At 52.3% G+C, this 12,418-nt stretch overlaps 1 protein-coding gene across 1 annotated transcript; it reads right to left on the reverse strand.

Moving 5' to 3' along the window:
- Positions 1 to 327: 327 nt before the first annotated feature.
- Positions 328 to 11,803, reverse strand: TOB2 (transducer of ERBB2, 2). Its single transcript, XM_073213932.1, has 2 exons — positions 9,674 to 11,803; positions 328 to 4,242 (listed from the first exon to the last, which is right to left on the reverse strand). Exon 2 carries the CDS (start codon positions 4,143 to 4,145, stop codon positions 3,108 to 3,110), a length of 1,038 nt encoding a protein of 345 aa, XP_073070033.1. The 5' UTR covers positions 4,146 to 4,242; positions 9,674 to 11,803; the 3' UTR covers positions 328 to 3,107.
- Positions 11,804 to 12,418: the final 615 nt, after the last annotated feature.

The raw sequence follows: 12,418 nt of genomic DNA on the forward strand, positions 1-12,418 counted from the left end.
CCATTCCTAAAAAAAAGCCAGAGGTATTATCCCGTTCTTAAGGCTCTGCTTCCGGTCCCGGCTCCGTCACCCACCAGCAGAGGGAGCCGGGACAGTTTCCAACCTCGTGGAGCCTGTTTCCAGTGTGGAAAAGGACCCATGGGAGAGGGCGCTCTTAGGCAATCTGTGGTCCTGATGGGGAGGTGGTGAACAGGCCTGTGACACACCTATTCAGGGTTCAGGGGAGGATGACCAATCATTTCTTGAAGCCAAAGGGGCTGGGCCTCTCTCACTCTCTCCACCCCAAAAGGGGCCCCAGAAACAAAACAAGCCAGGAGCAAGCAGAAGGCTATTATATGTCATGCTTTTAATACAAACTTAAAAAAATCTGGAACCATATAAACTGTACAGATTTGATCAACCTTTTTGTTTTGTTTTTAAACTAAATCTCTAAACACACCAATGTCCCATTCCAAAATATTGCACAACGTTCTGAATACAAAATGCTTGATTGTATTCCTCCTTCACTAAAGAAAACAAGTTCATTACCCTGCTCCCCCAAGCTCCTGTCCACCTTACCTCAGTGCCCCCCTTTCCATCCCTAGGGGTCAAAGTAGAGAATCTATAGCTCACCGCATTGAGAAAAAATACATCATTCTGAACTAAAAGTTCACATTCTTAACAAGACAATCCACCTTTTGATTTGTTCCTGGGAAAAAGGGGTAGACAGAGAGAGGATAGGGAAAGGGGAGAAATAGGTTTTATTCTCCTCTTTTTTTTATTTCAAAGTTTGTTTTTCCTGAAAAAATATCTTTCTCTCCTCTTTTTAAGAAAAAATCTTGAAAGAAAAAAATTACATTTTTTTTACGTTAGAAATATACATATATTATATATACCTCTTACATTTTACAAATGTAGCAAATTATTCAATACAAACGGACACCAAAAAATGTAAAAAATAAAAAAAAAGTTTTCCTACGAAACCAGGTAAATTAGTGCAGATTTTTGTTTTTGTTTTCTTAAAAAAAATAAAATTGAAGCAAAAATGCCTAGATTTGAGACAAGACAGACTGAACTGGGCCCAAGAGCCCAGCTCTGGAGTCATGTTCCTGAACACATTTTTCTTCATATTTCAAAAGACACTATAGGGTTGGTCTCCCCCCTCCCTGTATATGGTGAGAATCAAGCTGACCGGGGTATGATAGGTGCTTGTGTGTTCTGAGTGTTGGGGGAAGGGGCTGGAAGGGGCACAGGCAGCATCCAACCTTTCTCAGAGAGCAGCAATCTCAGGCCTGTCACCTGGCGGGAGCTCAGGGCCAGGGGGAGGTTGGCCCAGCCAGGGTCGGCCCCTGAGAAGTCTAGGGGAACAGCTGGAGCTGGGTGGAGGAACCGGGGCTTTGCCCCGCTTGGGGAGGTAGGGCTGGTGCCCACTGCAGGGAGAGGAATCTAGCAGTGTCTGTCTGGGCTGGAACCACTGCTGCAGCAGTTGCCCACTTGGGGTCACTGGGGAGGGTGGGGTGGGATGGGGAGCCAAGGGCTTTGGTACGTACTGGTGATGGGGGCCTGGTGCCATGTGCCCACTTGCCACAGCATCCTGGCATGGAAGCTGGCCTATCAGGGTTGGGTTGGAGCAACAGCCTCTTCTGGAAAAGGGGAGCCAGTGCTCTCTAGAATCTGAATACACCACTTGTGACGGACGCACGCCTGCCCAGCCTGGCCTGCCCGGGAGACCACTCCTCACAGCACCAAGGCCCAGTAGGGGGTTGGGTTGCACAGTGAGAGGGGATGGGAAGAGGTACCAAGTTCTCAAGCAGGCAGGGGAAGAAACGTACTAAAACATCTACAACAAAGGACAGCAGAGTCAATTCAAGCCTCAGGACTGCCCACTACAGGCACTGACCCAAACTCCCACCCCCAGGCTGCTCAGGTGGGCAGCTCCCTTCTTGCGCTAAGGTCACACAACAGGAGGGTCCGAGTCCAAGGATTCCTCTTAGGCATCAGAGGGTAGGTATTCCCTCAGCCTCTCCTAGCTAACCCTTTTCAATTTTTTTGGTCACAAACGAAAGTGCAGATTCCTCCACAGTCTGGAACTCTGCAGCTCCTTCTGCACGGCTTTCCCTGGGAGTGTGTCAGCCTCAGCCAGTCTCACCTACCACATGAATCACCTACCGAAGGGCTACCCTAGCTATTTCCCCGACCTCATACATAAATAAGCACTTGCTGCAACCCGGAATCACATACACAGGGAGAGTTTGACATGGCTCAGCATCCTTTAAAACAAGACCGCAAACCATGCACCTGTGGGCATGCACACCCATGCCTGCACTGCCTCCGGCCTAGGGAAGAAGGGGCTACATGAGAGCCCACGTGCATCAATGGCTGGGTCTCCAGGGCCTCAGTGGTAAGTTTAGGAGAGGCGGGGGTGGTGGCATAGGGCCGCAGACAGAGCTGAAGGAATTCCACTAGACAGAGTGCTTACCTCCCTGGAGTCACAGACATCAGCTCTAAGGGGAGGGTGTTGAGTGGCCAGATGGCAGTTCTCATGGCCCAGGCCTGAGAGACAGTAGGGGCTGGGGTCAGATGTAACCCTATTTAGGTGGCAGGGCCCGAGAAGGCCTGCTGAGGTTGGATGGCTTTGAGTGAGAGGATGGTTGGGTGATGGGGCAGTGACACAGGGCAGCCTCTCCCTATTCTGCGGAGGGTCAAGCCCCAGCTGCGGCTATTCCTTCCCTGTGAGCTTGGACACACCAATCCTGAACCAGGTGTGTGCAGGAGGGAGGGAGCAGGGAGCAGCGATTCACATCTGGACCATTCTTAGCACAAGAAGCCACTAATTAAAGATGTTATATAGAAAACTATGTTTACAAAAAAAAAGAAAAAAGAAATATAAAACCCAAATCAACCAAATGAATCAAGAGTCAGGCAGGAAACCTGGGAGGGTAAAGTTAAACATGGTGCTTCGGGAGCCCCTCCCACTCCATGCCTGGGCAGGATCTTTTTTCTAGACGTGAGAGTGAGAAGACTAGAAATCTTTCTGTATATTTTTCTTGTCCTCTTTTTTTTGGCCTTTCCTTTCCTTTCTCTTTTCTGTTGTCCTGGATGCTCGAGGCCCGTGGGCAGGTAGATGGTCAGTTGGCCAGCACAACAGGCTGGAACGGCTGACTGGGATACTGCATGGTGCTTAGGTTGTAGCTGAGGCCCTCCACGAAGGGGGTCTTCTCCAGGAAGAGGCTGTTGGTTCCGCCTCCAAATACCTGGGCCATGTCGAAGCTGCTGCTGTTGCAAGTGCTCGCCCCACTGGCCCCAAAGGGCGCAGGGGTGCCACTGCCTTGGCCATCAGCCCCATCAAAGAAGAGGCTGGGAGGGCCACCGCCGTTGTACACGAACTCCTTGGCATTGGGCGAGAGCTGGGACTGAGGGGCCGGGTTCGCTGTGATGAAGTTCAGTGAGTGCACAGACAAGGAGAGGCTCTTGTGCTTCAGCAGGCTATTGGTGGGAGAGCGGGACACGCGAGGCGGCTGCTGCGTGGGCTGCTGGCCACCTGCCCCACTGCTGGCCACACCCCCACCACTTGATGCCCCACCACCCTTCTTCATCTTGGTGGAGCCGAACTTGGTGGCAGCGAAGGAGGCAGTGGTAAAGGTGATGGGCTGGGCAGAACGGGGGATGAAGGTGGGGCTGGGCGGCTGGCCAAAGGATGGCGACGGAGAGTTGGACAGGGAGCTGTCTTGGCTGCCGATAGGCACAAAGACCTGGGCATCAGGGTTGAAGCTGCTCTTGATCTCCTTGTCCAGCTCTGGGGCAACACAGCCCTCGCTGTCATCCAGATACAGGACTTTCACTGCTCCCTTCTCCCCGATCTGGTAGGACACCTCAAAAGGGTCAATCCAGACACTGAGCTCCTCAGGCACATTGGCCCGCACATCCTCCACTGCTAGGCCACTCCGCTTGGCAGCCAGCTCTACCACGGGGTCTGCCATCTCCCCGATGTGGACACAGCGGAAGCCAGAGCCCTTCAGGGGCTTGTCAGGATACCAGTGGCCTTCATATTTCTTTTTCAAGAGCCGCTCTAGCTCCTCCCCAAACAGGTCTGCCCTGCGCCGGGGTAGCTTGTTGTACAAGTAGGAGATGATGAAGTTCAGGGCGACTTTGATCTCCAGCTGCATGGTCCTTCCCTAAGCAGACAATGAGCGCAGGACACGTTCACAAGCCAAGGGCAGTGGTAGGAGCTGCAATCTGGGCAGCCTTGGGCTCCTGATGGCTCTGGGAAATGAGAAAGGAGGGCATCATGAGTACATATGCAGAAAGCCAGAAGGATGGATGGCAAAGGACAGAGAGAGAAGCACCAACTTCGGATCACATAGACCCAGGGTCCCATTTCTGCTCCACTAGTGACTAGCTAAACTGTGTGACTTGTGGGCAAGCCGTTTTTTTCTGAGCCTTAGTTTCCTCAGTAATGTGAGGCTACCGTGAAGATTAAGTTGGTTCAAGGATGTAAACTGCTTCATGCTGTGTCTAGTATTTAGTAGGCATCTGATAAAATTAGCTATTATTTTTAAAGTAATTCTAAAGAAACAGAAGTGCTATGGTTTCCACTATTTTGAAAATTCAGGTCACTATATGACAGACACCAAAAAAAAATCAAGCCCCGAATTCAGCCAGAGAAGAATCTTGCTAACTTATCTCTGGTGAGTATTTTGGTGTAGTGTTGCTCCCAAACTGTCACAGGCCAAGATATTCTTTAGTTTTCCTCTTTAAATGAAAGGGATACAGGTCACTGATCAGCAAGTAGTACCACCAGGTTTTCCCTGGGGACTCGGATTCCTCACGTCCAATTTGTCATCCTGGGCTCCCTGGGTATGTATGCTCTCTGGCTCACTTTGGGCTGGAAGAACTGACTTAACTCCACAGTGTAACCAAGGCGTGCACTTCCATCCAGACAGTGTCCAGGAAAGGAGGTGAGCCTGATCAAGAAGTCAAGACTTGTCACAACCGGAACCATAGCCCACCAAGGGAACTGCTGATCTGGGGCTGCCCCAGGGAAGCAGAGGAAAGGATAGGGAATCTCTTAGATAGGCTGTGGCTAGCACATAGGTGATGGAGGGGGGGGGCAGAGAGAAGAAATTTTCTATCACCCTGCAACCTCCAGCTGGGGACCCATCATCACTCAGTCTCGCAGGGACTGTCTGACCACCTGTCCCTGGCACTGGACCAGATTTATTAAATGTTTGGAGATCCCTGGAGAGAAGGCAGCCCAAGATAAACACCCAGATTGTTATTTTTGGATTCTTTCACAGCCAGATCCCACAGAGGTCAAAAAGGTTTATTCCCAAGGTCTGGGCCAGACTCACGTCTCAGAAAGATGATCGGTGAGGTCCTGAGGATCAGTGATCCTAATCTCATCACTTTCATCAAAAGGGCAGTTCCAAGCTCATGCTGTAGGAGAACTGAGCTGAAAAGGGCCACCTCTGGGGGGTGACAGGATCAAAACAGATCCTGAGCCAGACCTCTGGATGAGACTGTGTTGCTGAGCTCAGTGCAGAGACAGGACTGATCTATAATCCATCAAGGGCCTTTTCTGTCCTTTGATAGACCCAAGGCTGGGTTTTGATTAAAATCACTTTTGGGTCCAGCATAAAGTGTCCAGGTGCTAATTCTAGGCTTCAGGATCTTGAATTTTCTGAATACCTGCCCCACTCATTTCCTTATAATTTTCAGGCCAGAGCCCTGGCCCTAGGGGCATTTTTAAGACCGAATCCTTAGGCAAAGCTCTCTATAGAATATCAAAGAAGATGCACTGGGTCAAGCTGGAGCATCATATGACACTGGCTAGGTCTCGTCCTGCTCTTATTTCAGGTCTGAGCAGACAGATGGTCTTGTGAGGAGCCAAAAGAGGTGCCACAAACAAGCCCTCCACAGGGATGCCCAGGATTCAGGAGACCCTCATCTCCCTTCAATCCCAGTTCCCAATATAGACTTCATCTCCAAGTTTCTTTAAATGTCTATTCATAGTCACCACAGATCAATTCCAGGATCCTTTTAGGTTAAAAGAAAAATAAGAATGGTAAAGATAAGGGCTTTCTGTTTATGAGGATGGGGTTCAGCCCCAGATGCAAAGTGCGCCACCAAGACTACATACAGGTCTCCAGTCAAAAACAGGTCTGAAGGGTCACAGCTGCTCACTAGAGGTGTCTGACACACCTTTAGAGGAGACTAAAAAGTGGTGAAGAAAAATTGGCACTGGTTGCCAAGAACGGGCCTGGAAGTAAATACGGTGTTTTCAAAGTGTTTTGCAAAGTAAAACACTTGAACACAACACAGGACTTCTCCCAAGGCACCACATAGCTCCTTGATATGCCAGCCAGACCAAAGAGCGCCTACACCTTTCCAGGCCTCCCCAAACTCTCCTGCATAATTGTCTTCCAAGTCAACCTCCCCTGAACAGTTCAGCCTCAAAACGCGAGCATTTTAAATGCAGGCCAGAGTCATTGGGAAATAAGCCTCCCACCCCAAAATACAAAAGAACCACTGTCATCAGCCCTGCCTAGCTAACCATTTTCTGCAGCATAAGCAACTAAAGCTGCACACCAACTTGTACCTCAGTGGTGCTGCTGCACAAATAAGGAAGTATATAATGCCACCTTTGCCTCTTTAATTGGAGAACAGGCCAGGCCAGATGGCTGTGGTGTGGAATCTTACAAAAATGCCAGACAACCAGAATGAGATTTTCTGCTCTATCAGCTCAGACTCTAATTTTGACTTCAAGAAGCTTGTGGAACAGAGGATTAAAGCACTGGTGTTGTCTTGTCTTTGACTAAAGATAGGAGTGACCAGTCAGATGAGTTTGTTTATTTTTTTTTTTTAAGGCTACAGACAAATTCTAGCGTTTATTTAGAAAATATTAACACAATGTGGTAAGATTAGAATAACTACTCTTCAATTAAAAAAAAAAGCAATAGCTACTCTTCAATAAAAGAAACTAAGAGATTCGAGTTAAGCAAGCAGCAGGAGAGAACTTTAAGATCTTTCCGACCCTGATTCAGGTACAGAAAGCCAAAAAGGAGGCAAAAGGAAAAAAAGTAAATAAAAAGCTTAAAACTACCTTTTGTCAATATATAAAAAAGGTTGCAAATGTGAGAGTAATTACTATCCAATTTTATTTAGATTATTATCCTCCCCTTCACTTGTTTACTTTCAGCAACAAAGTTAATCCTGGATTCAGAGCCCTGGTGCTGACTTGTGTTTTAAAGAATTAAGTGTTTAAGAGAGTAACAAAAATGGGGTAGGCAACAGCAGCAGCAGCAATGATATGGTAATGGAGATTCCACAGAGGAATTCTGACAAAAATGCTAAGGAAGGTCTTTAAGAAGAACAGACCTTTATATTTTAAAGGGAAAAAGGAGGGATAATGGTGAAGGAACCTACAGGGGCCCCAAACCCCGAGCACCTTAAGTATTCAGGCACTTCAAGCCTTAACATCCAAATCTTCTTACAAACACTACCGTATTCAAATGACTGTGGAAAGAAAAGAAGGGGAGGAGGGACCTCCTTTACTAAGTCAGTAGGTGTCACAAACCGGGTGCTGGGGAGTGAGAGCCTGGCTCCGGCCGGATGGGCCGGCCCCACCCGCCGGTCCCGGAGAAAGAGACCCAGACGTGCGGGTGTGGTTGAAAGGCATCCAGGACTGTGTCCAGTGCCTACACCACCCCGCCCAGCGTCTCACCACGTCCGGTTGCACATGGACTGTGCAAGTCCAAGTCTGACTACAATGCTCCTTCCGACTAAGAAGGCCCTTTCTAGGGCTCTCCAGGAAGGCTCGCCTGAGCCCCAACGGAGAGGAGGCGGCGATGCAGCGCGCTCTGCACTCTGGGAACCGTAGTCCTCAGAAACCTCGCGCCCAGGTCGGAGCCAGTGACCTACTTTCTTTGCATACTACACTTCCCCGCGCACTTTGCCGAGGCACAGACGGCCAACTGCGCATGCCCAGTAAGGGGAGCGGGCGAGGGTCGGGCAAGAGGAAAAGTTTCCAATGCACATGCGCACTGTGGCAGACGGGCACCACTCCTCCTCCGCCGACCCCGCCTAATACATTTTATATAAATTCTACCCAGAAGACCCACTCCCGGTATTGTATCACCCCACTGTATCTGTGTTATCAGCTTCAAGAGAGGCTGAACTTTCCCTCTTTCTCACCTCCTCCCAGGACTGTTATTAAGTATCTGCTTCAAATGAGTTTGTTTCTGGGTGAAGCTGGGTGGTCTCTACCTGCGGTTGCTGGACAGACGGTGAATTCAGAGAAAAAAAGCCTTTCACTTAATGCCCGGCGGGCTAGTCTCCAGCACCCCACAGCCAGGAAAGTAAAGGCAGAAAAGAAAACAGAAAACCCTGTTCTCCCGTCCTCCTGGCCAAAGAAATTCCCAGTTAAGCTGCAGGGAGGCGCCGGCAGGGCCCAAACCTCACCCCTCTTCTAATCCAAGTCCGTGTAACCAGACCCGGCGAGGGAAATGGTAAAAGGTTCCTGGCCAGGGAACATCTGACACCTGAACATATTTTAATGCTTAAAATTGTTTGAGTCTCCTCCTCCCACTGCAAGGCCTGCTCTATGACCAGATTTACCAGATCCTCCGCAAAGCTTCCCTACAGGGTGTTAAACCTCCCTAATCCTTCCTCCCACACAAGCTTCGTTCCCTCTGCTTAAAAGGGGGATGGAGGCAGGCGCCGAAGAAAGCAGTAGGGGTGTTTTTCTCTGGAAAAATCAAAGATGAGGGACCCATTTCCTGGGTAGGATGGATAAAAGGAGAAAGAGAAAGGTCGGATGCTGTGCAGGCAACCAAGACCTTCTGAGCTGGCCCTACGTTTAAGCTTGCAAAGTGAGGTTCTGGTTTTTCTGGGTGGGGGTGGGGGAGGGCCTGCCAGGTGCCCCCTTTCCCCCCCTCCTGTTCAAGGGCACAGTCCATCCTCTGGACAGGTGGGCAGGAGCTTAGAAGTGGGGCTCTTCCACCCGGGCACGTCACCAGGATCAACGAGAATCCACTCACTGGTAGTGCTGTATGGGTACTTTTTTCTGCTCAATTTTTCCTTAGAACACTAAAGAGCTCAAGCCAAAATGGTGAATTACGGTTCCCTAGCCCAAGGACAGTGACCACTGAGCGGTCCAAAAGGGGGGTGTCCACTCTCCATCCCTCAGGTCCCACAGGACCAGAAATAAACCCTATTATTACCAACCCCCTTTCCCGGCACACAGAAAAAGCAGATAAACAAGGCCTGGATCCCCTTCCTTCCTCTAATTTATTTAATGGTGGTGGGGCTTATGGTTTGGGGTGGAACAAGAAAAACCTAGCGAGTCTCTATGATACAAAGAACCGAGGAGGCGCAGAGGAGGAAATGCACCCCACCCAGGAAGGGAGACCACACATGGAACGGGAAAAGGGGCTCTGGGGTACTCCGGGATGACAGCAAGCTGAGGAAAGGAAGAGGAGCAAAAGGGAAAAGGGGGGTTCCAGAGGGGAGGTGGAGAGCGAAAAACAAATGCTGGCCTGGCGTAGCGGTAGGGGCGCGACAGCAACGTGGAGCATCCAGCAAAGCCAAAAACGGGTGTAGTGCGGGGGTGGGGAAAGGCGTCGGGCCTGCCAGGGTCTCTGGGGGCCCATCCGCCCGCACGTTCCCTCCCACCCCAACCCCGCGCCCAGCTCACTCAGGTCTTCGCGGCGGTGGGGAAGTCTGCCGGCCGCAGGGCGACTTCTCCCTCCAAGATGGTCCTGGGCGCGGGGCGTAGGTCGCTCTCCCTTCTCTGCTGGGCGCTGCCGGGCCGGGGGTCTACGCGTCCTTTCTGCGTTGCGGGGGCAAGTCGGGGGGTGCTATGGGCTATGACTCTCAGTGTTTCTTTCAGTTTTTATGGACGTCGGGTTTGGCGGCTGGGGGACGGAAGACGGGCGGGCAGCCAGGCCGGCGGCGGTGCGGAGATGGCGGACCGTGGCTCGTGTTGCGAGGCAGGGGATGGTCCGAGCTGGGGCCGGCAGGCGATCGTGCCCTTCTGGCCCCGCGTCTCCCAAGCCACTGGCTTCGATCCACAGAAAGCCAGCACCTTCCCGCGCCCCGGCCCGAAGTGAGCAAAGTCAATGAAAAGTTTCACCCTTAGCAACCCTGCGCACGGATCTGGCTATCCCACCCCTGCGTGATGCGTCCCTCCGCCCTGCAGGGGCGGGGCCGGGCCGGGACTACTTCCCAGCCGGCCTGGCGTTTTAACCCCTCTCAGTGCTTGGAATTTGGGGCGACTCTCGCTCGGCGCTCAGATTCCAGCCCGAACGTCAGCAGGGCTACTGGCTGGCCTATGTAACGCTGTGCACCTCCCCTTCCCATCACGGCGCCAAACCATGTTTATTTTCCTCATGCTCCAAACCACTCTGAAATCGTTTTCATTGGGTCAGGTGTTGCCCAGGTGGGGTGCGAGCTCCCGGAGGGCAGGGGGCTGGGCTGGACCAAGTTGCTCACTTTAGGTGTTTTGAGGGAATGCAGGCCGCGGGGAGGAGACCTGCCCTCCTCCTTCCCCGGTTCTTGCCCTGCACCTGACCTGGCGCCAACGGTTCGTACCTGGGCCCGAACCGTTCCCCAGACCACCTGGGCGAGTCCCTTCGGCTGTGGGAGTCTGTCCGTGGCCGGCCCCGCTCGCATCTCCCAGTTACGGTGTCTTCGCGGTGAGGGAGCTGAGGGACCGTGCAAGTTCTGGAAACGTTTCGCACCTTTATCAATTCAGGTTGGCCGGAGTCTCCCGAGCACCTAGTGCCTTGTCGGGGAACGCTAACGTCGCAGGGAGGGTGAGGGGGAAACCGGGGCCCGAGCACGCTGGACCAGAAGCAAAGGGAGGCAGCGGCCAGATCGCCAGAAAAAAGAACCGAGCACCACATTAACCTTCAGCTGGCTGCCTCTTGCGCCCCGTTACCTCGCGGCAGAAAGAGGGCCAGCACTGGCACTACGCAGGCGCGAGAGCGAGTCCCCGGCCCGACACGGGTGGGCTTCGACTTCCCAGCGGACTCCCTGGTTCACCTTCCTCTGTTGGCGACTCCTGTACAGGACACTAAAGGGCGCCACCATTCTTCTAGGAAGAGTCCCAGCCGGCGGTAGGGTGCCACGTGCTCGTGGAAGGGGCATCTGCCTCGCACACCCGACAGTCCCACGCGCGGGGGACACAGACCTCGCTGAAACGGGCATGGGGCGCGCCAGTCCCCAGCGCACAGCCCCCTGCTCGTGCCCTGGCCACGCGGCACACTTGGCCACTTTGTGACTGCGGGGCACAAGTTGTGGGTTGGAAGGCCTGTACCGCTCGAGGTCACAGGCGGACTGGACGGCCAGGTGACGAGGCCCGGTGCTCCTGGGCCAGCATGTGATGTCTTCCTCTCTGTCCCTATAATTACCCATTCCCCAATTTTCTCCCTGTCCTCGACCTTTATTCTCAGTCCAGACGGTTCCAGCCCGACGGCAGCCGCCAAATTCACATGGGTGACGAGGTCCTAAAAGTTTCCAGCTACAAACACTTTGCATTTTTTTTCCTTTATCACTTTTTTTTGGCAAGGCGAGACAGCAAGTGGCGTCGGGGGTGGGGGTTAAATGTGCTTTCCTTGACTGCAGCAGAGAAACGCGACTGTAGGGCAAACTCCAAGGGGACGGGGAAGCGGGAGGGAGCCTGAGCCGAACGTGCTCCATCCCCCACTCTGGGCGCTTCAGTCCCTGGGGCACCTCCAGGAACTACTTGCCTAGTGCGTCAGCGAGAGGCTGAACGTCACTTACACGCCCCCTCAGCCTTGCCCGCCTGCCCCCACCCTCTCTGTTCTCCTCCCCCCGTCGAGTGTTCCACCCCGGTAGTGAGACCCGGCGGACCCATGGGGGTTCCAGAGCATGGAAGAGCTAAAAATATAACCAGGCTGTTAGCAACAGCCTTCTCACTGGTCGGGGCGCGGGGAGAGGCGGTGTCTGATTGGGCTTCCGTCCCAACCTCTAGGACTGAGGGGGCCGAGTGCAGAGGAGCCAAGGCCCTTGGGGAGGGTGTGCGTTTGCGCAGTGGCACACTGCAAGGGATACTGGTATTTGTAGTCATTTATTAGAGGCAGCCATAGAACTGTGTGCGACTCCAAATTCTGCCACCATGATACCTTGATCGACAAATCTCTTTACATCTTCAAACCTGTTTTCTCATCCTTAAAATAGTGATCATGTGGGGACTAAGTATGATACTGCATGTAAAGCCTGGCTCCAACAGTTGCTATTCTTAAAGGTAAAGGGTTCTGGCCAAATTTCAGCCTACAGATCCTGGCTCAGTTCTGTGTACGTTCCCAGTAAGAAATCTTACAGGACAGAATGATGAGAAAGGTGAGGGTTAGCTGAACGAATTCTCAGTAAGGAGGTATCTCCGTAAGGAGGGCTGGAGTCCATGGTAAGCAGATAA

Source organism: Manis javanica, chromosome 10 (assembly GCF_040802235.1).
Source record: "Manis javanica isolate MJ-LG chromosome 10, MJ_LKY, whole genome shotgun sequence".
Lineage (NCBI taxonomy): Eukaryota > Metazoa > Chordata > Mammalia > Pholidota > Manidae > Manis > Manis javanica.